General features: G+C 38.2%; 2 protein-coding genes across 4 annotated transcripts; one reads left to right on the top strand and one right to left on the bottom strand.

Moving 5' to 3' along the window:
• Positions 1 to 2,030: 2,030 nt before the first annotated feature.
• Positions 2,031 to 3,092, top strand: LOC147502712 (uncharacterized). The gene is made up of 4 exons (XM_086603904.1): positions 2,031 to 2,156; positions 2,232 to 2,386; positions 2,463 to 2,586; positions 2,679 to 3,092. The coding sequence occupies exons 1-4, from the start codon at positions 2,082 to 2,084 to the stop codon at positions 2,907 to 2,909; spliced, it is 585 nt and encodes a 194-aa protein (XP_086460030.1). The 5' UTR covers positions 2,031 to 2,081; the 3' UTR covers positions 2,910 to 3,092.
• Positions 3,093 to 12,851: 9,759 nt separating this feature from the next.
• LOC147502713 (rust resistance kinase Lr10-like) lies at positions 12,852 to 21,318 on the bottom strand. Of its 3 annotated transcripts, none has more exons than XM_086607554.1 (3): positions 20,470 to 21,318; positions 19,851 to 19,931; positions 12,852 to 14,139 (listed from the first exon to the last, which is right to left on the bottom strand). In XM_086607554.1, exons 1-3 carry the CDS (start codon positions 21,245 to 21,247, stop codon positions 12,998 to 13,000), a joined length of 2,001 nt encoding a protein of 666 aa, XP_086463680.1. In that variant the 5' UTR covers positions 21,248 to 21,318; the 3' UTR covers positions 12,852 to 12,997. The 3 variants fall into 3 exon arrangements, with proteins under 3 accessions (XP_086463680.1, XP_086463682.1, XP_086463681.1); XM_086607556.1 differs by lacking the exon at positions 20,470 to 21,318 and adding an exon at positions 20,034 to 20,124; XM_086607555.1 differs by lacking the exon at positions 20,470 to 21,318 and adding an exon at positions 20,034 to 20,100 and having other exon boundaries at positions 19,851 to 19,949.
• Between the last annotated feature and the right edge of the window lie 3,607 nt (positions 21,319 to 24,925).

The raw sequence follows: 24,925 nt of genomic DNA on the forward strand, positions 1-24,925 counted from the left end.
CCAACAGATTGTCTGATGAGGTTCCAGTAAACTTTGCATTAGGAACAAAGATACTTGCATTAGGTCAAAATGAGTTTTTAGCTCCCTTACCTCAGAATCTTAGCAGCCTGAGCGAACTCGAGCACCTCGATATCCATAACAACAATATAATCGGAGAATAGCCAGAGTTCCTCTACCAAATGTCTAGCCTTCAAGTTCTTAATCTTAAAAATAATTCTCTTGAAGGCCGGATCCCAAAGACGCCAAGGTGGAACCATATACAAGGGTCGAGCATCAATAGATGCAGGAGGACAATGCATCAAGCCTGAATGGTAATGGCCTGCTAGCAAGAGGAGGCCAAGTGTCCTGAGTTTAAAAACACTGAAGAGCACCTAGAGTTTGAGCTGTTCTAGCGAATCTCTGTACAAGTTTAAATTGTTGTTAACTCAGTTAGATTTCCACTAAATACGGGCCAAACTTGGATTGGTCCTGCCTTTACCATACTAAAATTAATTCTATTTTATATACTTATCCGTTTCTAATTCAGATAAGTATTTCTTAATTCAACTTCTACCTACGTTAAGTTTTAAATTTAGATAAGTATTGCCTAATTAAACTTATACATACGGTACAAGTCCAAAGCAGGTATAGTTCTAAAAGTAGAACAACACCTTCGGAACTTATAAATACAACACAACCAATTAATATAATTTACAGAAAACTATAGAGCTACTACAGAGAAAAGGTACACATGACAATAATTTCTTTTTCAATCTTATTAGATTTTTTAATAGTATTAGTAAAACTGTTGTTATTTTAATCCATGAACTCGGCATAAATAATACATCCGGTCCATGCATACATAGCAAAACGGTTGTATATTCATCATAATTGTGATAACAATTGTAATTCTAATATTTGGATATATTGTAATGTAACATTATGATTGGAAAATTCAATTTTTTTCATGAGGTAAAGCGACAAAACGGCGGTTAGAAGGTTCGAGCACGATAAGCGAGAATGTGGGAAGTTGTTAATCTACAGGACAAGACACAATCATATGGTCTACACATGTCGCTACTTGACTAAAAGGTAGAACAGACTCAAAAAATTACTTCTTTTATATCAAAATAATTTTTGAATTTTAATCCACTTATATTACATTGTGCAGTCGAATCAAATTCATGCAAAGATTTCACCAGGAATCCAACACATGTTTGAAAAGAAACTGATAGAAGGAGACATATTTGTAATTGATAAATTTGAAGTCAAAGAAACAACCGGAAGATATCGTCCAGTAAGATCTAAGTACACTATTTCTTTCACAAAAGATACTATAGTATCTTCTTCGAAAGAAATTGGGGCGACATTCAATAGATATAATTTTTCGTTCGTAGAATTTGAAGATCTTATGAAAACAAAGGATATCTCAGTTTTTCATACCAAAGGTAAGTTCTTTATACATACCATATTGTTTATTATAACTAATTCCTAACAATGTCTACAAATCAGATTTCATAGGAAAACTTATCAGAGTAGGGCCAAAGAAACCTCAAGGATTTAGGAAAATCACAATACAAAACGAAAGGTAAACAAAATCTACATAAATTATTTTTTAACTTAATTTATTACACAGCTAACTATGTAAATACGTAATCAGGGGAAGTGAGCTTACTATAGCTTTATGGGGTGACAACTCCGATAGACTGGCAAATATCAGCAATCAAGAAGAAGATATGATGCTCATCATCACATCATTATACCTGAAAATGATTGGAAGTAAGTACAATTCTTAATCATCAGTTATATAGAATGTTAAACATATATAATGGAAGTAAGTACAAATCTAATGTTTTGAATTTTCATATTTTACAGAGGAATACAAACTTTGTTTAACATCTGCGACAAAGTTGTACTTGAATTTGGAACATTTTGGCCACGTCGACCAGATGAGAAACAGATGATATTCGTTAACAAAAGCATTACTATTCCTCACAAAAACATTAACAAATATGACTTATCCCTAATTTGTTTTTCGTAGATATCAAATTAGAAATACAAGAGTTCAAATTGAACAAGCAGTGACAGATGAGCCTACTTCAATGAAGGAACTAATGAATCAAGACAGAGTCTCAATTTCGGAGCTAATTTCACTAGGAAAAGAAACACACAATCAGGTATACCAACTAAATGCCTAAATAATACCGTGATGAAATTAATAAAAACTTAACTAATAAACATATTTTTTGAAGGGAAAGCAATTCACTTGCAGGGCAAAGTTTGTGAAGATATTTGGAAACCAGTGGAGCTACAAATCATGCGAGAACTGCACTTATAAGCATGTTGACAAAGGATCGGAACCTTTTTGCACTAATTGTGAAACAACATACAAGACTCCACAAGACAGGTAAAGAAATCACTAATAAATACTACATCTTCGGTTTTATAATTCATTACTAATTCCAACTTTAAAACATCAATAGGTACCTACTTAAACTATGCATACAAGATGAAAGGGGAGATCAAACAGCTTTTGTCGTCTTTGGTAAAAAGGCGCAGAAAATAGTCGAGTTTCCTATCCAAAAAATAATGGAGCTGACTTCTGAGGCAAGTACATGACTAAATACGAAAAATTATTTTATAGAATGATACAAAGTTCGTAATTGAACCGTACCTACATTTATTTTGTCAAAAAGCAGGGAAAAAGTACTGAAGAAATAAAGGAAAAGCTTGAAAAGAATGCGGGGAAGGAGTATATTTTCAAAGTTAAGCTGAATGAGTATAGTATAAAAGAAAAGTTCCCTTCATTCAGCGTTACGGATATATTAGAAGACGATGAAGACTCTGTTGAAGAAAATCGCCCATCAAAAAAACCCCGTAAAGATTCAAAAACAGAGGAAAATGAGGAAAACAAAGAGATCAAAGGATGAAAAATATCGCCTTAGGATGGAAGATTACTAGGAATTCTATTAGGATTTATTCATATTTCATCAACAACATCTGTACTTTGAGATACATTAATGATGTTTAGGTTTTAAACTATTTGAGGTATTTAGTAGTGTCTTTGAATTAATTTACTTTAATTCATTAATTCAATCTGAAATTTGTGAGTTCAATTTGAAATCTTTAGGATAATTTATTTGTCCAAGTTTTGTAATGCATAAAGTCCTACATCTTACAATTGCTGCATGCCATGAAGTTGTGTCATGGGAAATTCTTAACATGATTTTCTGGAAAAGGTTCCAATAAAGTTTACTGAGAAACACAGGGAAGCTTCAAAATATGAATTCGTAATACCAGTTCCAGCTTGAAAATACAAAGTTTGCATACAATGATAAAACTATCGTCTCTCATCAGTCAATCGATTCTGCGCGAAGGAACAAGACAATCACTCACATGTCAGTATATCTCTCGAGTCCAATCTACACAGCTATGTTACACTTAAGTACATTGCCAATAAATAATTCTAACAGAAACTGGTATCTGCAGTTCAGCGCCTCCTTTGGGGAGTGGGTGACAGTTTCTCTGAAGGACCACATGGAAGCTTCTGCCCTGTCTCTCGCTCTATCCGACTTTTCAATTCCCTGAGAATGTGAATTCATCAAGAGAACAATGAATCTGAGGGCAGAAGGAATCCAGGTGGTGTCCTAGCAGAATACTGGGGAAGTAGACATGAGAGGGGAGGATCTTATGGGGCATCTTAATAATGTAGAGTGGGATTACTCAAGAGATAAGCTTTCTCACGAACAATAGATCTTCTGATCAGTGTGTAAGTTTTTTGAGAGGCAAATGTCACAAGGGCTCATCATCCACATACATCCATGATGATTCTATAGCTGATGGCCGTGGAACAGGTGAAAGGATCCATGAGAGGGACACAGATGTATACTCAGGACGTGACCATAGGCGTGACCCACCCAGGAACAACATCACTCTTTGTAAATTTTTTGATTCTGGAAATTGTCGTAAGGGGATAAGTTGCAGGTTTTCTCATGAAGGTGAAGTTCTTGATAAACCCGAAGAAAGGTCTGCAGACCAGCGGGGACATAATTTGGGTGATGAGAATAAATCATGGAGAGGTCCAAAATGGGGTGACAAAGCACCTGTCACCACACGTGGTAATGTAGAAGGAAGTTCACTAGACGGATTTGGCCGTGTCCAGGGTAATGGATGGGGTGATCAGAGGTATAACTATAAACCAGTTGTTTCGACTTGGGATGATGAAGCTGCGAATGACGTACTACAAGGAAGGTTTGCAGATGTAAAGAGGCAGAATAGTTTCAGTTATTAGAATAAGTCCGGACGAGGTCCGAAAGGGAGTGATGAAGTAGGTGATTCTACTCATCATCATAATAGGAGGAAGGTCTGAATGATCGGGTCTACACGCATTGGAGATAGCGGACCCGGATGATCGGGAATCCGAAATTCCGATAAACAAGTTCTTTATTGATTCAAACTGGGACTAGATCTGTTAATAGGATTAGTAGAATCGTTTTCTCAAACAAGTTAAAACCTGAAGATACTCAGGTTGAATGTAAAGTGGCAGAATAGTTTCGGTTATTAGAATAAGTCCGGACGAGGTCCGAAAGGGAGTGATGAAGTAGGTGATTCTGCTCATCATACTGTAGGAGGAAGGCCATTGAATGAGTGGTCTACACGCATTGGAGATAGCGGACCGGATGATCGGTATAAGCATAAACCCTACTGGAGCTAAGAGAGGAGCATCTGCCCTGAAAACTCTGAGAAAGCCGGATCCAAAACCAAGGTTAAGGTTAAATGTGGGCCTGCAGAAAAGATTAGTGAGAAAATTGCACCAGAGGAATCCCAGAATTCCGATAAACAAGTTCTTTGTTGATTCTCCTCAAAACTGGGACTAGATCTGTTAATAGGATTAGTAGAATCGTCTTCTCAAACAAGTTAAAACACGAAGATACAGGTTGAACCACCAAAGTTAGTTATAAAGCCACCTGCAGAGGTAGATAGAGACCAGCCTCACAAGAAACTCATAATTAAGCAGCCAAAGGGGAACATTAGTGTGGACTAGGTTCAAGAAGAAAGTAGTTTTGGTCTGCAAGAAAATTATAGGAAGACTAAGACGATGAGAGAGCTGTGGAGCAGTGAAAAGCTCAGAAAACAGGAAGGCAAGCGGTTGTCTCAAGAAGCAGAAGCAAAGAGAAAAGCTAATGAGGAGAGGCGATTGTGGGAAGAGGAAGACAAGAGAAGGATAGCTGAACTTAGAAGGCAAGCAGAGAGGCTATACGAGCAGCAAAGATTAGCTGAACTTAGAAGGCAAGAAGCCATGTGGAAAGATGAAGAAGACCGTCAGAAAGCCAGGAAGAAGAAAAAGACAAAAGGACCTGAGATGGTGGGCCGAAGTATTTTGAGGCCAAGCCAAGCAGAACTGATCGTAGGTTGCCAGGAAGGGAATGGGCCACAAAGAGCTGGTCCGTGGTTGAGCTTGGAAACTATGGCGCAAAATATGCCCCACAAAGTAAACGCCGTAGGGGAGAAGCAGGGGAGATACTATTTTTTAATTTTTACCCTACATTTTCTAAAATTTAGTACGATTTTATGGTTTTTATCTAAGCATCAACAAACAGTGATTTCTGAGTTTCTTTATTGTGTTTTAGTGGAGTATCCTGAGAAGTTTGAAAAGTGTGGAATCTAATATTTGTGCTGATACAACATGACAACCTAGGAAACTGATGAATCCCTGAGGTGTCACCGATGGCTTAACTGAAATTTCAAGTTAAAGTCATCCCCACCTTTATTTGATACTCTTGGTATCAACTTATATCTCACAAATGCTAGCAGAAAAAAGAGACAGAGGCTAGCAAAACTATTCTGGAAGGTTCAAAAGCATAACCAGGAAAGAAATAAAAATAAAAATAAAAATTAGGGAACGTTTTAACTATATCCGTCTTCCATACTTTACTTTCAGAGTTAAAATATACAACCAAGAAAGCCAAGGAACCTCAATGGCAATAAGTCGATAACTCTAAAACATTTAATTATCCTCCGTCGATCATATACTTTCACAGTTACAATCTACAATAGTGGTTTTTTATTTTCCTGTCAGTGGAATCAGCCTTCCATCTTCTCATGTCATTTTAACATACAAAGAATACAAAAAAAAAAAAACTTTCTAAGTTACAACATCCACATCCATGTTCTTAATCAACATCACCCTAGCACCCATACCTAACTCCAACTTCTTAGGTGCGATCCCCCTACTGAGTTGCAACTTCCAAAGGTTATTTGTCTTCTTTCCAGTATCCCTTGTTGTACACTTCACAATTTTCCCACTCAAACTTCTTAACTTAGCATCATTCACCCTCTCGACATCCCTATTCAACGGATAAAGACATAACACAGTCATCGATGAATCCACCGGTTCATTACAGCAATGTTGAAGAATTCTTAAATGTTCTTCATTCAATCTCCCTATCCTTATCCCTTGAACCAAATCTATAAACTCCCGCTCCGATTGTCGAAATATTTGAGTAAGTTCAACTCGCAAATCAAAAGTTTATGGACACGACCCTTCAAAGTTCTAGCAATGTAGTCAAGTTTATCAAAAAGATCACCACTTATCATACTTATATCATCAATAATAACAACAGCAAGAGCTGTATATCACGTAGTCAATGTAGTAGTACACTCATATTTTTGGAACTACTGACGTTGGAACTGCAATGACATCTTATTTACTGAAGGCGCTTGATTTATATTACTGGTTGGACATGGGATGATCCTACTTCAAGAAGCATCTTGGGTTTGGATTCATTATTGTACCCGAACTTCAATGCCTGAGGAAGATCTCCTGGACTAGCAAGGAAGTATACGGTCTAATTCCCAGGCCTACATAACGACTTCTTCTACCAAAAGAATCCTATTTATACTTAACTTCCTAAACAAACATATCTAATAAGAATCCTATTAATACTAAACTTCTAATGACATAATAAAACCTAAACAAACCTATATATATAAAAAACCCACGATCCTCCTAACACAAAACAAAAAACAAAGGTAAACTTTCAGTTTTTTCTTTTAGTCTGATTTACATTAGTTTTACATATATAACTGAGTTTTTTTTTTCTTTTTTTCATTGCATGCAATAGAAGATATTCAATCAAGGCTGAGAAAGAGTTAACAAAAATGGATAAGGTAAACAATTTCTTTTCCAATATCTTATTTAATAATTTTGTTGATTTCTCTTTTATGATTCAACTGATGATAATATTAAAGTTTAAACACATGAGATATTAACGTCTTTTAATTCAAAATTATATTGAACTATATTGAACTTAAGACCTGTATTAGTGTAACAACCACTCACTATTAACTGTTCCTGGAACCCCTCTTACCCCTCCTCTTTATAATTCAACTCATTGAGTCAATCAATCCAACACGACAATTATTGATGAAATTATATGAAATATAAGAGCATAACAAAAGAGAACATATCAACTTTTCAAGGGGGAAAGGTGTGTGTGTATAAGGTACGGTATAGTATATATATGTAACTAGAGTATAAGAAAATGCATGTTTTTATATCAAAATTATGTAATGTTGGAATCAAGTTTAGTCGTATATGCCCTAATAATGGTGAGACTGTATATTTCTGGATAATATAAACTAATGTCATTTTAAAATGCAGCTCATGCAGTATGAAGCCAAACACAAAATTTCACTCAAGACAGCATTGAGAGAAATTCTAATCAAGGAAAAAATTCAGGGAGAACCAGTTTACATATCAAAGATTGAAAACAACCGATATGCTACAGATGTCATAATAGATTTGCCGATAATAAGAGAAATCTTCAAAAACCCGAATTATCCTATAAGCCAATCATTTCCGGGGACGTATCAAACTAAGAAAGTAGACTCAGAAAATGCGGCTGCAGGAAACGCTATCCGCTTTCTACAGCAAATATACAAATTTGAGGTTTTAGACGTCAACCATAAAGAAGTCATTACTAAACGTGAAGAGCTGCATGAAGCAAATACTAGAGAAAAACAACTTCATCAACATATTGAAAACTTGAGAAAAGAAAATGACTATTTGAAGTCAATAAATGAAGCATTGCTTATAGGAGGACCAAATTGGGATATGGACTACCTAAGCATCCCAAATAATTCATCAGATTTGGATGAGGATTAACGTATTATGTTTTTGTTTTTTCAATTTGAATTATCTATAGTTTATCATAACTTAATGAGATATTTATTTTAGGACATATACAGAGTCGTTCAGAATTTTATTTTGATGACATTAAGAACCTGTTTTGGCTTGAATCCACTTAAGGTCATCTGAAACAAAACCTTTTGCTCATCCCGTGTTAGCCTACCCCCATATGTATGACCCCCTAAGTCAGTCTTTGCAATCATAGATACATAATTGCCAATTTTATGTATGTATTGGTAGCATGACAGTTTTACAGATAATGGAATTAAAAATGCAAACATTATCTGCATGATAACCCAAAACCTTCGCTTCCAATCCAACGCAGAATGAACAAGATCAGGAACAGTTAACCTTCCACCAAAAATCTCATTCACAGCTACAGCTACAGCTGCAGCACTCGCAACACTCGACCCCAAACCTCTCTCCAACCAAAAATCTCATTCACAGCATCACTCACCCCAGTAGACCCTAAACCACTCTTCCACCAAAAATCTCATTAACGGCTAAAGCTGCAGCAGTAGCACTCGCCGCACTCGACCCCAAACCACTCTCCTTCCAAAAACTCTCCCACCAAAAATCCCATTGACTGCTACAGCTGCAACGGCAGCACTCGCCACACTCAAACCCAAACCACTACCTAACGACAACCCTTTCTCAACAGAAAGCAAGCACTCTCTTCAAACATTGCTAGGTAAATTTGTAAAGGAACACACTCACTCTCTCAAGTACAGATCGAGAGTAAGACCAAATTGAAAGGAAACCTATTGTTAAGGCGATATACAAGTATATTACATAACTGCGACAATTCAACAAAAATATTCTAACAAGTGTACCAGTCAAATAACTGAGGCCAAAAAAGAATGCTCAACATTACTCAATTATATGCTTTTCTAGAACATACAATGCAAATTAAACACTAATTAAGAAATTATAATCAAGAAAGAAAATTAATAATGCGAAAAAAGATACTAACCTGTGCAATCATTCTGTGTGAAACCTTTCTTAAGTAGACTACATCCGGAAACACATAACACTGAATCCATCGAAGCTGCATCATCATCATCATCGTCGTCTTAACTACTACTATTCTTCTCATAAAGTTTCAAATCTGGTTCTTGATTAAAAACTTCTGGTGTGGAAGTATTCTTGGTTAAATCTTTGTCAATATCATAAACCCTTGAAAATTGATCACTATTGTTTTGTTCCTCTGCCATTGAATCAAGAAACGACCAAGATTTTAAAGTGTGAGTAACATCCTCATAATCAATTTAGTTTGAAAGGAAGCTGCGTGGGAAACAGAGGTACCAATTCAAATTTTAATTGATACAGTACCCGCTTAAAACATATGTTTTAATTTGTTGGGACCAGGCCCAACAGTAATAGTATACTTATAGGTTTCTAAACCCGATAGCTTCTACCTAATTAAAAAAATATATATCTAATTTAAAATAAGGTGATTTAGTTTTAGGCCATCCCAGCATTGGACCCAAAGTTTTACGTTTCTTAGTTTTAGGTAACCCTATCGTTAGTTAACGATTCATTTACCAAGTTTGACCGTCTATTGTGGTGTGTATGGTGTTATGCCATTTCAAAATGCAACAACGACCCCTCACACGTTTTGCACGTGCCCACACTATAAAACTCAAAATCCAAATTTCAAAATATCCGACACGTGTCATAATCCATGCTCGATAGAGTGGAGGTTGCAAAAAAGGAGAAGCTCACTGTTCCAAAATATCAAAATTTAAGAGATATACAAAACTAAAAACCTACGAAAATTGAACTTCCAATCACTTAGTAAAACATAATCTATTAACCTAAAAAAAACAATTTAACCTATTTTCTTCCTCTTCTCTATTATTTACAATTATTTATTGACTTCATTTTATTATATATATTGCAGATAATGACGTATGAAAATTACAGCTTATGTAAAAAAAAAATGCTAAAGGAAATTCTAGAAGCAGGACTTAACATTCAACAAGATCGATCCAGTCTACAACACAGAATTAGAGAGCGGACAATTCAAAAGCACTGTGACATTAAAGTTACTAAAAGACTTATTCTTTAACAGTGAAGACGTCATAGTTAAAGAAATTGATGGAATCTAACATATACATTTGCAAAAGAGAGGATTCAGTGACTTTTCACGCATAACCACGGTTTATAAAGGATGAGCGTGATATGGAAATTGAAGACTTCAATTTCAAAGAACTTATGAAGAAAAGAATAGAAGTTGAAGAGAAACAGAATCAACTCGACATCCTCAAAAATATTATGCTAGATTGTTTGGTTGATGATAAACACAACAAAGATAAAATATATTATCTCGAAGAAAAAATTAAAGGAATGAAGGGCATGGAGAGTTCCATAATAAAGAAAAGAAAACCATGAGGATTAGTACTTTAATACCAAAACTTTATTATGTTGGTCACATAGTATTTTTTTAATGGCCAAGGTTTAACGCTTCTTATTTATGAAAGTTTGTCACTATAGAGTCCGTTAATTTTTAGTTTAAATTTATAATATAAGCACGCTCACACTCTTTGCATTTGGTGAAACATAATGTTATCCCTCAACAATCTCTCTCCTCATAATCAGAAACGCACCACACATCACAGTGTGGAAATCCTCACACACTCTGAGGTTCTTTACAATCCTAATGGGGATTCCAGCAGTCGTAGTAAATAGTCCAAATGATGTCTGTAAAAGATCATCCAATGCTTCCTTCATCTCTTTTGACTTTAGGTGTGTAATGTCACCAGCAAATAACTCATGTATAATCCCATCCTCTGCTTCCATCAAGCTGCAGCCAGGGTTCTTTCTGACTCCTTTTTCTCTAATCAGGATTTCAATGGATCCGATTAACACCAAAGAGTGATCCACAGACGCCTCAATAGGTATCATCACTACAAGGTTTAAGGCTTCTTCCAAGTGTCCAGCACAACCAAGAAGAACTACCATTACTATGTCAAAAAAAAAACCAATAAAATTAATATCTAGATTTTGGGCATATTCAGATTTTGGGCACTGCCTAGCCACATGACTCATTCGGACAGTCAAGACCCAGTTGGCCATTATTCCTGCAATTGTTGTATGCATTATCATTTGTGCGAAACACCTATATGGGCGATCTTATAGCGGTTATTTGCAAACCACGAGGTCACCGGTGGAATCTCTACCAATGTGACCGACCTTACCGAAAGTATGGCATATCACCTCATTTTGGAAATCAACGCCCATGTGGTGGGGCTCACAACAATTCGGCCTGACAATGACTTGGTAGAACACTCAACTGCAATGTGCCTGATAACAATGCCAAGGAAAAATAACATATCCATATTAAATTTTTTGGATGTAGATGGAGGAGGAAAACATAGGGTACGAAATCAAAATTATATTTTGTGGGATTAAGGTTTGTTTTGATATTTTACATGAGTACAAAACAACATGTAAGGCTGGCTTAGGGGATGAAGTTTACAAGTAGAAAAATTAAACACAAATACAAATAGGAATTACCACATCAACATGTTTAATCAGTCTTGACTATCGTATGTCTAAAGAACCTATATATGTCTTTCGTGGTTCTTCTGATTTCAGTCAAACCAAAGTGGGTAAGTATATTAGAGTAGGAGGTGAGTTAAAGAAATTCAGTCCTGGAACTAATGTTTCAAGTTTAAAATCCTTCTTGAGTGTGTGTGTGTATAAAAAAAATGTATAACTTGATAGTTCACTAAATTACTTTTAGATTACTTTTGCTTCGATAGCAAGTATGACATGATAATTGTACTAGCAAATTTTATGCATTGCATAGGTAGGTTCAGATTCAAGACATAGAAATGCTCAACTCTTGAAAAGTGTATGCCAAAGTTTCGTGTAGATTTGCTTTTGAAATTTGAAGTAATCAACAGCTTAACAGTGCATCAAATAGAATCTCAGAGACATTAATTATATATATGTACTATGTAGTCTTAAATTTTTTTTACTTTTGATCATAAGGAAGAATAAAGCGAAGTTGCACCAGTATGTAATTGCTTGCAAATTATTTACACATCTATTTTGAAAAATAATTATTGTTTAAAAAAATACCAAGGACAACAAAACACATAATTATTATGTGAAAAAATCAGGTGCTACATTGTAGACATTGAAATTAGTAATTAATATAATTTTCATATCTCATAGCTATCATAGTTCTGCTAATATTTTTAAAATAATTTAATATAGCGGCACCCGTTAAGTAGGGGCCGGAAAAAAAAGTATATATATATATATATATATATATATATATATATATATAAGAGTAGTTAGTTAGTTTTGGGAGGGTGACACATGGATGCAAAAATGCAATATATCTGTGGTTTTCAGGGCTTAAAAGAACAGAGGGTAATCTATATCTTAAGTACTGATTTGGAGGGAAAAGTGAAGAATCAAATCCAAGTATATGTACGGTATGTGGAGTAAAACCATCAACATACGGGCAAATATCGCTTGTCCCGCGAACGTGTGGTTTGCTCCTGGCAGTACTTGAGTCCGGGACACACATGCTTGCTCAAGGCCAAATATGGGTTGCTGCTGGTTAGATGTAGTTTGCTCCTGGTTTTAAATGGTGGTTTGTTCGTGAGTACAAGTAGTTTGTTCCAGGTTAAATTGCGTTACACGAATGATCTTAAACAAGCCAGATACAAGATGAGTCCAAGTAGCACGGTTAGTTCACCTTGCTCGGCTCAAGTTTAGGAATAGGCCATATAATTCGTACATAACGTTTCTAACACAACTACTGAGATTTTTGAAAATCAAAATACACGGATAAACCATAACAGAGAATTAAGCAGGAACATCTTGGCTTGTGCCTTCATAAATTTTAGCTGCCTCATGTGGAAATGGATAAGGTGGTATTCCAATTTCAACATGTCCTTCCAACATTTGTACTATCTTGTCCATGGAAGGCCTATTTGATGGGATATGCTGAATGCACCAAAGACCTACTAAACACATCCTCTTCACAGCTTTCTCATCTTCTTCATTTCTGTTTTGTTCATCCCCATCAATCTCAAAAGAATCATCACCATCCCATCTTCTTGTCATTATAGGAAATTCGTCCTTCTCCACATTGTTGTACAACCATTCTGGGAAGTACACTAGACTAGACTCGGACGCTTCAGGTTTATAGTTCTTCCTCCCGCCTACCATCTCTAGAAGAAGCATCCCATAGCTATAAACATCAGATTTATCGGTCACTGGACCCAAACTCTTTAACCACATCTCTGGCGCCGCATAGCCCGGAGTTCCTTGAGCTGCAGTTAGAGTTACATGACTACAATCCTTATCAATCATTTTTGCCATCCCAAAATCTGCTACTTTGGCAGAGAAATTAGAGTCAAGCAACACATTTGGAGGCTTAATGTCACAGTGCAGTATCCTATTCGAGCAGCCTTGGTGCAAGTAGAGTATTCCCCTGGCTGTTTCTAAGGCTATGCCGTACACTTGTTTAGAGCTTAACCGTCTGTAAAGAGTTCTGTTTTCATCTCCATCATTTTCTTTCTTGCTACGGAAGATATACTTATCTAAAGATCCGTTCTCCATGAACTCGTAAACAACAGCATGAGTGTCACCATCGACGCAATATCCCAACACACCCACCAAGTTTTGGTGGTGCACACTCCCAACTGTTGTGACTTCGTTCATAAACTGTTTCTCTGTTTGCTTGGATATCTTCAGGATCTTTACAGCTACTAGTACTTCAACTCCGTTTGTATGAATCGTCCCCTTGTACACACTACCATATCCACCTTCACCAAGCTTGGCCGAGAAGTTGTTAGTGAACTTCTTCAGCTGAGAATAAGAGTACCGTGTTGGAGATATGCTTGACAATGTCCTCTTGTCGAAGTGAAACCCAAGTTTTTTTTGACGAGCAATGATTACCACCAATGCGATGAGGATAACCAGTGAAGTAGAAGCAGAAATTGCTGTATTGAAGGACGAAATGCTCATTAGAATCAGGTTTCTTAGTGTATGAACCAAAAATTAATATATAGCACCAAAGTACATACATTGCATTGCGCCCCTATTGCTCATAAGATAACTGTAGAGAAAATTTCTGTTTCTCCACGATCGAGCGGCGCCAGCTTTCGAGTAAAAGCGCGACTTCGCTCATGACTCCGATGATTTAGCGCGACCAGCAAAGAAAGCGCCAGCGCTTTCGGTGCTCGGTGTTTTTAGTAGCGACCAGCTCAAAGGGAAGCGCCAGCGCTCGAGTCCTTTTGCGGGGCATTCTGATAAGAACGCGATTTTTTGGTTTTGGTATAAAAAACAAAATCGGTTTTTGGAAAAACCTAACTTTTCCAAAACCAAGAAAGAAGTGATTACAAGAGAACAATTCTTTGTGAGTTGAGTGTTCATTCTTTGTGAGTGAATTGAGAGAGACTTGTGTCTGTTACTCGGGACATCTATTAAAGCTTGGAACTTTCGCGGTGTGGATGTAGGCAAATGCCGAACCACGATATATCTCTAAATCTTGTGGTTTGTTCTTCTTTACATTGATTGTTTTATTTCATATGCTTGTTATTTGATATTGAGAAGTGTTGGGATATTGCTTGGGGGTGTTGAAGTCTTGTCTATTGAGAAAGATCAATCTTTGTGTAGGATTGATCCGTTTGGTCAATGGTAGCGTTGTTTTTGATTAATTATTCACAACAATTGGTATCGAGGCGTGGGTATCGACTAGGATTTTGAGTTTAGTACTAAAATTTGTGTAGACAAGGTGTTCGATTAAATTCGAGGTGAAATTGTTTCTTTTGGGTTATTGTGTGTAACTTGAAAGATGACTCCCAAGATGTCAAACGAGGTTTGAAGTAGAAGTTTAATGGGAAGAATAACTTTGGGATTTGGCAAGTCCAAGTAAAAGGACATCCTCATCAACAAGGTTTGCCTGCGCTTTGAAGGGGATTAAATCTAAATTTTGGAAGTATGAGTAATGATGATTGGGAAGAGTTCGATTTTTCGGGGCTTGTTCATCAATCCGGTTATGTCTTGCTAATGAGGTCATGTATAGTGTGATGGGAGAAAATACATTTTGGGTATTTGGCTCAAACTAGAGTCTATGTATATGACAAAGAGCATGACGAACAAGATGTACCTTAAGAAGCGTCTTTATCGGTACATGATGGTGATGGTTCAACGATGCAAGAGCACGTTAGTGAGTTCCGTCGGCGTCTAGCGGATTATTTGAATGTTGGTATGAAGATGGATGATGAGGATCAAGCGGCATGTTTGATATTCTCCTTGCGAGAAAGCTATGAGCATCTAATGACTACATTCATGAGCGAGAGAAGTCGTCGATCTTGGACGAAGTTGAGTGCACTTCTTTCTTATGAGTTGATGAAGAAGACGTGTAGAGAATAGCATTGATGCAAGTCGGGGGCTAGTGGCAAGAGGAAATTAGATGCGAACGAATTATTCAAGTAATGATAATTCTAGGTCCAAGTCAAAAAGCCTTTAAAACATGTACTGATCTTCAATTGCAATGAAAAGGACATTACGCAAGTAATTGTCCTCACCCAAGAAAAAAGAGAACAAGAGATGGTCGGGAAGAAAGGTAAAGGCAAAATTTGAGGCAAATTATGCTTCGGGCTCTGAAGAGGATGAGTTGATCTCGTGTGTCCACAAGACTATATGACGAGAGGTGGATTCTTGATTAGGATGTTCTATCATATGTGCCGAATAGAAAGTGGTTTACTTCTTATGAGAGCATTGATGGCGTTTCATTTTTAATGGGTAATGGCGTTGCTTGTAAAGGCGGTAGGAATTGGAACTATCACGGGTCAAGATGTATGATGGTGTAGTGAGGACTCTAACCGATGTGAGACATGTTCCGAGCTAAAGAAAAGTCTTATTTCTCTTGGTACCTTGGATTCCAAAGGCCCAAGTTTGTGGGGAAGGTGGAATCTAAATATTGTTCATGGCTCTTTAGTTGTTATGAAGGGTCAAAAATATGGAACCTTGTATACTACGATTGGTAGAAATGCGGTGATAGGCGATGTAGCGGTGGCATGTAGTAATGATTTTGAGTGCACTAAGATGTGGCATATCGTTTAGGGCATATGAGTGAAAAAGGGTTTGTCCGAGTTATGCTGGCGAGGGTTCTTGAAGAACTTGAAGAAGCCGAAGTATGGGGTTACGTGAGCATTGCGTCTATGGGAAGCGATCGCGAGTCAAGTTCAAGTCAAGCAAGCACACGACAGCGAGGCATCCTTGATTATGTGCATACTGAGATGTTTAGGGGGACCTCGGTGGTGGCTTCAAGGGAGGTAACGCTATTATGTCTCATTCATTGATGATCATACTCGTATGTGTGGGTGTATATGATGAAATCGAAAGATGGAGTGTTTGAGACATTTAAGAAGTGGAAGGCGAGGGTTGAGAATCGCGAGATAGGAAGGTAAAGACATTACGATGCCGACAATGGTGCTTGAGTATACATATGGACCTTTCAAGAGTTACATGCTTGTGGCGAGGGAATTGCCGCATTAATGGGATGATCGAGGGGGCACGCCAATGAGAATGGAATGGCGAGAGAGGATGAATAGAACTTTGCTTGAAAGAGCAAGATGTTTATTGTCCCAATGCCGGTCCAGTAGCGGAAAGTATTGGGCGGAATCGGTGTCCATGGCGTGTTACTGTCTAATAGGTCACCCGCATACCGGCTATAGATTGGGACACCTTATGAGGTGTGGTCGGGGTAACCGGTGATTATAGTATCTTGTGAGTGTTTGGATCGACTGACTTACTACCATGTGAGGACAACAAGCTAGATCCTAGAGCTAAGAAGGCCATATTCTTAGGCTTTGCAAATGGGGTAAAGGGATACTGATTGTGGTGTCTAGAAGACCACAAGTTCACGGTCGCCAGAGATGTTACCTTTGATGAGACTTCGCGTGTTATCTTTCGATGGAAGGAAGTAGGCCGCGAATGGTGAGTCTATAGAAGTTCAAGCTCGAGCTTGAGTTATGCGATCTGCCGGATGGTGGTTAGATCATGATGAGGTACCAAATCATGGAACCACACAAAGCCAATGAGGAAGAGCATGAGCATCCATGAACTTGTAGTGGTGACCCAGGCCAGAGACAAGTTAAAGAAGTGCACAAGTATGGGCATGAAGGTGAAACACTATGGTCGGTGGATTTAGTGGCATATCTTTTGAATATCGAAGATGATGAGCGGATAGCTTCAAGGAAGGCTGTTAGAGATGCTTTCATTCTGAGAGATTGGTTGGTAGCTATGCAAGCGAGATGGAATCTCTTGATAAAAATCACACATGGGACCTAGTTTTATTGCCAAAGGGCAAAAGGACTATCGGCGACAAATGGGTGTTGAGAAAGAAAGAGGTCCTTCCCGAGTCAAAACGATCTTGGGTACAAGGCAAGAGTGGTAGCAAAAGGGTTTTCCACGGAAGGAAGGCGTCGACTCTGATGAGGTATTTTCCCGGTGGTCAAACATACGTCCATTCGTGTGTTGTTGAGTTTAGTTGCTCACTTGACTTGGAGTTAAAGCAACTTGATGTAACCGCTTTCTTGCATGGGGACTTGGAAGAAGAGATCTATATATGAGACAACTGAAGGGTTTGTCGTTCTTGAAAGAAGATCATGTATCTGCAAATTGAATCGGTCCTTTGTATGGGTTAAAAGCAAGCTTGAGCTGATAATACAATGACTTTGACACATTCATGATCTGAACATGAGTACACCCGAAAGTAAAGTATGGCTGCTTGCGTGTCTACTTTCGAAGGCTTCGTGGTAATGACTTCATCTATCTCCCCTTTATGTGGATGACATGCTTATTGCTTCCAAAAGCATGGTGGAGATAGAACAAGTTGAAATCTCAACTTAGCTCTCGAGTTTGAGATGAAAGACTTAGGTGGAGCGAAGATCTTGGGCATGGAGATTTGAGAGATAGGAAGAAGCGGCGGATAGTTGTATCTCGGAAGAAATACCTTCGAGAAAGTAATTTCCGCGATTTGGTATGGAGAATGCAAAGTCGGTTTCTACACCTTTAAATTTGGGCATTTTAGGCTTTCGACTAAGTTCTCTCCTAGTTTGATTGGATGAACAAAGCATATGGCTAATGTTCCTTATGCAAGTGTCGTGGGTAGTTTGATGTATGCTATATGGTGTGCTGCGCCGGACATTTCCTGAGCGATTAGTGTTTATGCGGTATATGGCAAAACACGGGAAGCGGCATTGGGAGGCGATGAAATGGGTAGATCTTAGGTCTTGAAGGGTACCTTGGATGTGGGATAGCTTATGGTGGAGGCACTTGTTATGTCCCGGTGGGTTTGTGGATTACGATTATCGGTGATCTAGATAGGCGGCGATCGACTCGGTTATGTGTTTATGATGCATCTTTGCCGCACGGTTAGTTGGAGGTCTATCTTCTATTCTGATTGCTCTATCTACTTCGAGGGAGTATATGGCGATGTGTGGCGGTGATGAAAGAGGCACTTATGGCCGAGGTGCTTCTAGGTGATTTGGGTATTGAGCGAAAGCGGTGTTCTTTGTGTATTGTGATAGTCGAGTCTTTATTCATTTGGCGAAGAACCAAGTTAAATCATGGTCGGACCAAGCATATTGATGTCCGTTATCACTTTATACCGGGATGTCATTGAGGATGGTGATGTTGCACTTGAGAAAGTAGACACCCATGACAATCCTGGCGATATGTTGGCGAAAGTTGTCACCGGAGTTAAGTTCAACTTTGTTTGGACTTGCTCCAAATCCTACATGTTTGAAAAGAGCCCGTGTGGGCATAGCCGCCGAGGCGGTTATTTTGAATCTTCCTTCTTTGGAGGTGTTCCTCTTTGGATGTGATCTTCTTTGGATGTGTCGCCCGGTTTTATGTGTTAAAACCTCACCGGAAGTGGAGAATGTAGAAAATTTATGTTTCTCACGATCGAGGCCTGGCGCTCTTCGAGTGAAGCGACTTCTTCGCTCATGACTCCGATGATTTAAGCGCGACCAGCTCTGAAAGCGGCGCCAGCGCAAAGTGCTCGGTGTTTTTGGCGACCCAATTCGAAGGCAGCGCCAGCTCGGAGTCCTTTGCGGGCCCGCTACGATGAAGCGATTTTTGATTTTTGGTATAAAAACAAAATCGGTTTTTGGAAAAACCTAACTTTTCCAAAACCAAGAAAAGAAGTGATTACAAGAGAACAATTCTTTGTGAGTTGAGTGTTCATTCTTTGTGAGTGAATTGAGAGAGACTTGTAACTGTTACTCGGGACATCTATTAAAGCTTGGAACTTCGCTTGGTGTGGATGTAGGCAAATTGCCGAACGGCGATATATCTCGTCTTGTGGTTTGTTCTTCTTTTACATTGATTGTTTTATTTCATATGCTTGTTATTTGATATTGAAGTGTTGGGATATTGCTTTGGAGGGTGTTGAAGTCTTGTCTATTGAGAAAGATCAATCTTTGTGTAGGATTGATCCGTTTGGTGTGGGTAACGTTGTTTCCGCAGTTAATTATTCACAACAATAACTGAACTAAATAGAAATGTATTTCACGAATACCCAATATATCATTTCGATCCAATCCCTTATTCAATAAGATCCCATAAGATATCCCTTTGCAGGCTTTGCTGGAAATTGATAAGCAATTATATACAACAAGCGCTAAGCTAAATCTACCTGCTGCTATAACGGCTTTGGATGGTCCAGACCCCGCTTTGCCTGATCTACTCATCCATGTCGAAAGGTCTTCCACCATACCTGGTTGAAAAGAAGGCGCTATAGGATTAAAGCAATTTTACTATTCATGTTTTTAATAGGAGATAATTAGTCAAATAATATACTTGTCCCTAAAATACTAACCAAGGCAGAGTACCAAAGAAGTGTACATTGAGTACTTATTTATCTATCGAGGCTGCATAGTTTGTGAAGAACTAAGTCAATGTGTCTTCTTTATGCAATATAAACAACATAGTCACATGCATGCCATGTCTTGTCCTCCTTACTACAAGTCATATACGCAAAATAAATTTTGTTTTTAGTTCATTGATTTGCCGATATCAAATGTCCTTTTCTCACCCAATTGTAATTATTGATCATTTAAGCTTCATCCATCAATTATAACCATATCCTATATGAAAATAATTGAGCTATGTTGTGCACATATGCCAAGCTGAAAAGTCGGATTTAGCTATAGCAGGGGTATGAATAACCTAACCAACACGTCAAGTGAACAAGCACATACGCTAGTATGCATTTGTAACTGTTCAATGAATGGTCTGGAATTCAGGATACATACCATCAGAACAATTGAAGCTATGCACTCTATTTGGACAAAAGCAAACGAATGACTTTGATGAAGGCTGGATCCCACATCTACCACCAGAAACCTCACATCCACGGCACTCCGAAGGCTTTGTAAACCTGAGCTGAAATCCTGACTGTAAATATGTTCTCAAATCTTTCACACTACTAGGGTTTAAAGAGTCACCAGGGGTAAATAAATGGAAGGTTTCACAGTTTGGGTATTTAACATCAAACCCGGGAGCATAATAACAAACATTGAATGGATCTTGACCATTACATCCAAGACAAGTAGCATTCTGTAACCCTGGGATTGCATTATTAGAAGGAATGGGAACAGTGCAATTAAGGTGAGACCCTATGTCATAATTGAAAGGTAATGAAAAAAAAGAAGTTTCTAATTTATAATATGGCCTAGACACTTGTGCACCACAAGTGAAAAGTGCATCTGATGCTATAAATAATGTGGTTATGGTGGGATCAGTGAAGTTTATAGAGAGAACTCTGAAGGTTTCTGTGGACTGTGGACTAGTGAGGAGGAGGGATTGATTTGTAGGACAAAGGGTTTGGAGTGGTGAAGGATGACAAAGGGTTGGGAGAGTGAATGGATATGGGAGTGAGAGGTTGCTGCATGTTGAAGGTGCACATAGGTTGTAGTAGTACGAAGGATCTGTGCTTGTTGGTGTTTCTTGAGAAACAACTGAGGAGATTAAGAAAGTGGTGAAGAGAAAGTAGAGAATAGAGAGATTTCTCAAGTTTTGAATGTGAGCCATGGAAAGAGCAATCAGATGGTTTTCCAGGCATACCAATGCAAGGGACCATTGTTTATAGTGAAGAATGGTAGTTAGCAGGTTTAAATGCAGGTCCTCTGCTAGACAAGATGCTCAAACTTTAGTCTTCTGGTGAAGACTTTGACTTCTCTAAGAGCATTTGCAATGCAAGTCATAACTATCACCCCCTCTATCACCGCCACCTCCTCACTTTTCACCCCCTCTATCACCAACCCGGTGATAAACAAGGTGAAGCTGTGCAATCAAAGGTGATAAAAACATCGGGACGGGATGTTAGATTCCGTCTGGAGTTTTTATAGCGAGGCGGAATGTAACATCCGTCGATATTTTATAACGAGGCGGGATGTAACATCCCGTCGATGGCTCAATACCAACAGACGTGAGCGAGGCTCCATTTTCACTTCATTTCCAGCCAAAATTCGATTTTGTAGCCTCCATTCACAACCTTTGAACACAAATTTCCATTCATAATGACTTCTCCATCCCCAACCCATCCCCACCAAAGCTCGCCCACATCAAGAGCATTCAGATGGTTTGGAAATGTCAAAATTTCCAAAAAAAAATGGGCAAAAAGGGATCGTCGTCGAGAACGGCGTAATGTGGGCGAGGAGGACGAAATTGAACTTGGGTTTAATTTTCCGCGTTGTGAAATCGAGGACCACCCACCATTAAGCGTCAACATCGGTCCGACACGTAGCAAATCGAAAGTGGCGGAATCTCAAGTAAGTTTTTGATTTTTTTTTTTAAGTTAATTATTATTATTTATGTTAGTTTATATCAAGTTTGTTGTTGTTTGAATTTGTCATTATTATTTTAGTTTGAATTTGTATTAGTTTATATTAGTTTATTTTAGTTTGAATTTGTCATTATTATTTTAGTTTGAATTTGTATTAGTTTATATTAGTTTATTTTAGTTTGAATTTGTCGTATTATTTTAGTTTGAATTTGTATTAGTTTATATTAGTTTATTTTAGTTTGAATTTGTAATTATTATTTTAGTTTGAATTTGTATTAGTTTATATTAGTTTATTTTAGTTTGAATTTGTCATTATTATTTTAGTTTGAATTTGTATTAGTTTATATTAGTTTATTTTAGTTTGAATTTTATCGTATTGCGTGTTTGTTGAATGTAGGAAGTACACTTATGGAAAGTCGTTGTGCACTTTCAAATGTTAATGTCGTGGTGGCGTTGTATGAAATCAAAACGGATCCTAATTTTGTCCGATTTACGATATTATATCCGCCACACCATTTGGGAGTTTTTTAATTGTAATTTGGGACAAAATGATCAAGGCGTTGTTGTTTGGGATAGTTGGCGGTGGGCCAACTACCCACACATTTCATTTCCCATGGGGTGAGCTTGGGATACCCCCTCTTGATTTCACAATGCTCACGGGTATCCCAATTGGTTATGGAGATGCCGTTCCTTTTGATGAAACTTTAGAGGTTTTACTACGGCGATGAGTTTCTTTGAATGTTTTGATTTGGTTGAAGATGATGAGCAAGACGAGTTTTGAGATTATCAATTTGGCGGTTTAAGGGAGGAGCTATAAATATGAGTTGGTTTGTGAGATATTTGAATAGACTCAAGGAGAAGCCGAAAGACTATCATATTGGTGAGGAGTCGATCCACGAAGTATGTACGTGCCTTCCTCTTCTACTTTGTTGGTCGCGGTATTATTTGGATATCTTTGATAGTTATTTACGTATCGGGTGGATGGTCATTGTCTCCCGGGCGTAGAGGATGTGGGATTATGACCTGGGGTCAATCCATCTTAGCATACCTTTACCGGGCTAGACCATGATTGAGTTGAGGCCGCTTAAAGGCAATTTGTGCGGCTTTGTTTGGATTATACCGGTAAGTCTTATTTATTAAGTTATTGTTTCATTTCATTTATTTATCTAATTATTAATGTTGACATGTTTATATATATATTGATATTGTATTTTATCTATTGATGGCGGTATTGGTGAATACGAGCATTTTAGGTGTGATGCATCCCGTGTTGAAGAGGTTGGAAGAGGATGAGACTCATGACACGATTCCCGTATTCAAGCATGGGGGCTTCATCGTGGAGGTGAGGGTATGGGGACCTATCACATAATATTCATAACACTTTCGTCCGCCAGATTGAGCTTTTAGGAGCTAGTCGAATTGAGTGGCAACCACGGGCGAAGTCCTTCATCTTTCGGACCCTTTATGCGGATATTCCGGATGTTCCAGAGAAACGACCGACCGTAGACTATCATATATGTGTCATAGAGCAAGGTTTCTTTTCGGTGAATGATACTTATAGGGTCGATCAACGCATGGTACCTGGGGGCCGGATGTTGGCGGCAAGTATCCGGAGAGATTGTTATACCTTACCCACCACCTATGGATATGATGACCTCGATATTCTTCCCTTTGTTCTTTCACACTATAGAGCAAACCCAAATGAGTGGCGGGCGCGTCGACTTTTCGTTTTTGGCGACTATGACTTATATTGGAAGAGGGTTGGTCGAGGTCTCTTGCTAGGTCGCGTTATACGGGGCACCAATTTTGAAGGGGTTATACGGAGCATTGAGGCCGACATTCATTTCGGGGAGGAGTGGAGTTGCCTGATCCGCGCCGGGGGTGTTTCATGATATTCGGATGCCATAAAGAACTCCACGGATATTTGATGATGATGACCTTTGGCATTGGAGCATGATTACTTCTCGGGGGCAAGATATGAGAATACCTATTCCACCCGGTAGATGCCGCAGTGGTGGTAGCAGATTTGTCGGTCTGATTCGGCGATTAGCGAGGTTAGTATGATTTGAATTTATTTATGATTTGTTATTATTAGTATTCACTATAACCCCTAACTTGCATTTGTTTTGTTAAAGCGGGATGAAGTAAGGTCGAGCTCCTTAACTTCTGACTCTCTCACTTATCTTTATCGTGGAGTCCTTCATGGAGTCCTCTCGCCGCAGTTTGAGTACTTACAAGAAGAACGTAATCGAACTTTGGAGCTTCGAGAGGCGTGTGCAAGAGTTGGAGAATCTTTGGAAGTGGAGTACCTCAAGCTCAAGCTCAACCGCAGAGGCGACAACGACGTGGGGGGGGAGAGCTCTTCGGCCGGCCTTCTCGTAGGGGGAGGAGGTCTCGATGAGATATTTTTGTAGTTTGTAATAAGCGTAGCCATTACTTGTCTTATGGCGTTTGGGATTGTTGTTTGTAATGAATTTTTGATTAGCAGGTTTTTCTTTGATGAGTTTTGGATATGAATATGTCATTAAACAAAGGAGGTTATGTCCAATTTTTTTAAGAAATTATAAGTTAGTTTTTTTACCGAGTTTCTGTGTTAGACTTGGGTGTTGTTCATGATTGTTGTTTGTCTTCTTTATTATTTTCAAAGTATATTAGCAGGTTTTTTATATGAATATGTCAATAAAACAAATGAGGTTATGGCCAAAAAAAATTAAAAACTTATAAGTTCGTATGTTTCCAAAAATGGAACATTCGTTTCGCTCGTTTCACATTTGTTTCACTAATTTCCTGTCATTGTTGAAACAGCAAATTTTTAGTTTGGAATATCACTCATTTTGCAGGTGGTTTGGTTCTGACAGGTTCTGACAGGTATAGTGTATGGGGATACCGAGACGGAATGTAACATCCCGATCGGTTTTTAACCG

The sequence above is a fragment of the Coptis chinensis genome, chromosome 4 (genome assembly GCF_015680905.1).
Source record: "Coptis chinensis isolate HL-2020 chromosome 4, ASM1568090v1, whole genome shotgun sequence".
Taxonomy (NCBI): domain Eukaryota; kingdom Viridiplantae; phylum Streptophyta; class Magnoliopsida; order Ranunculales; family Ranunculaceae; genus Coptis; species Coptis chinensis.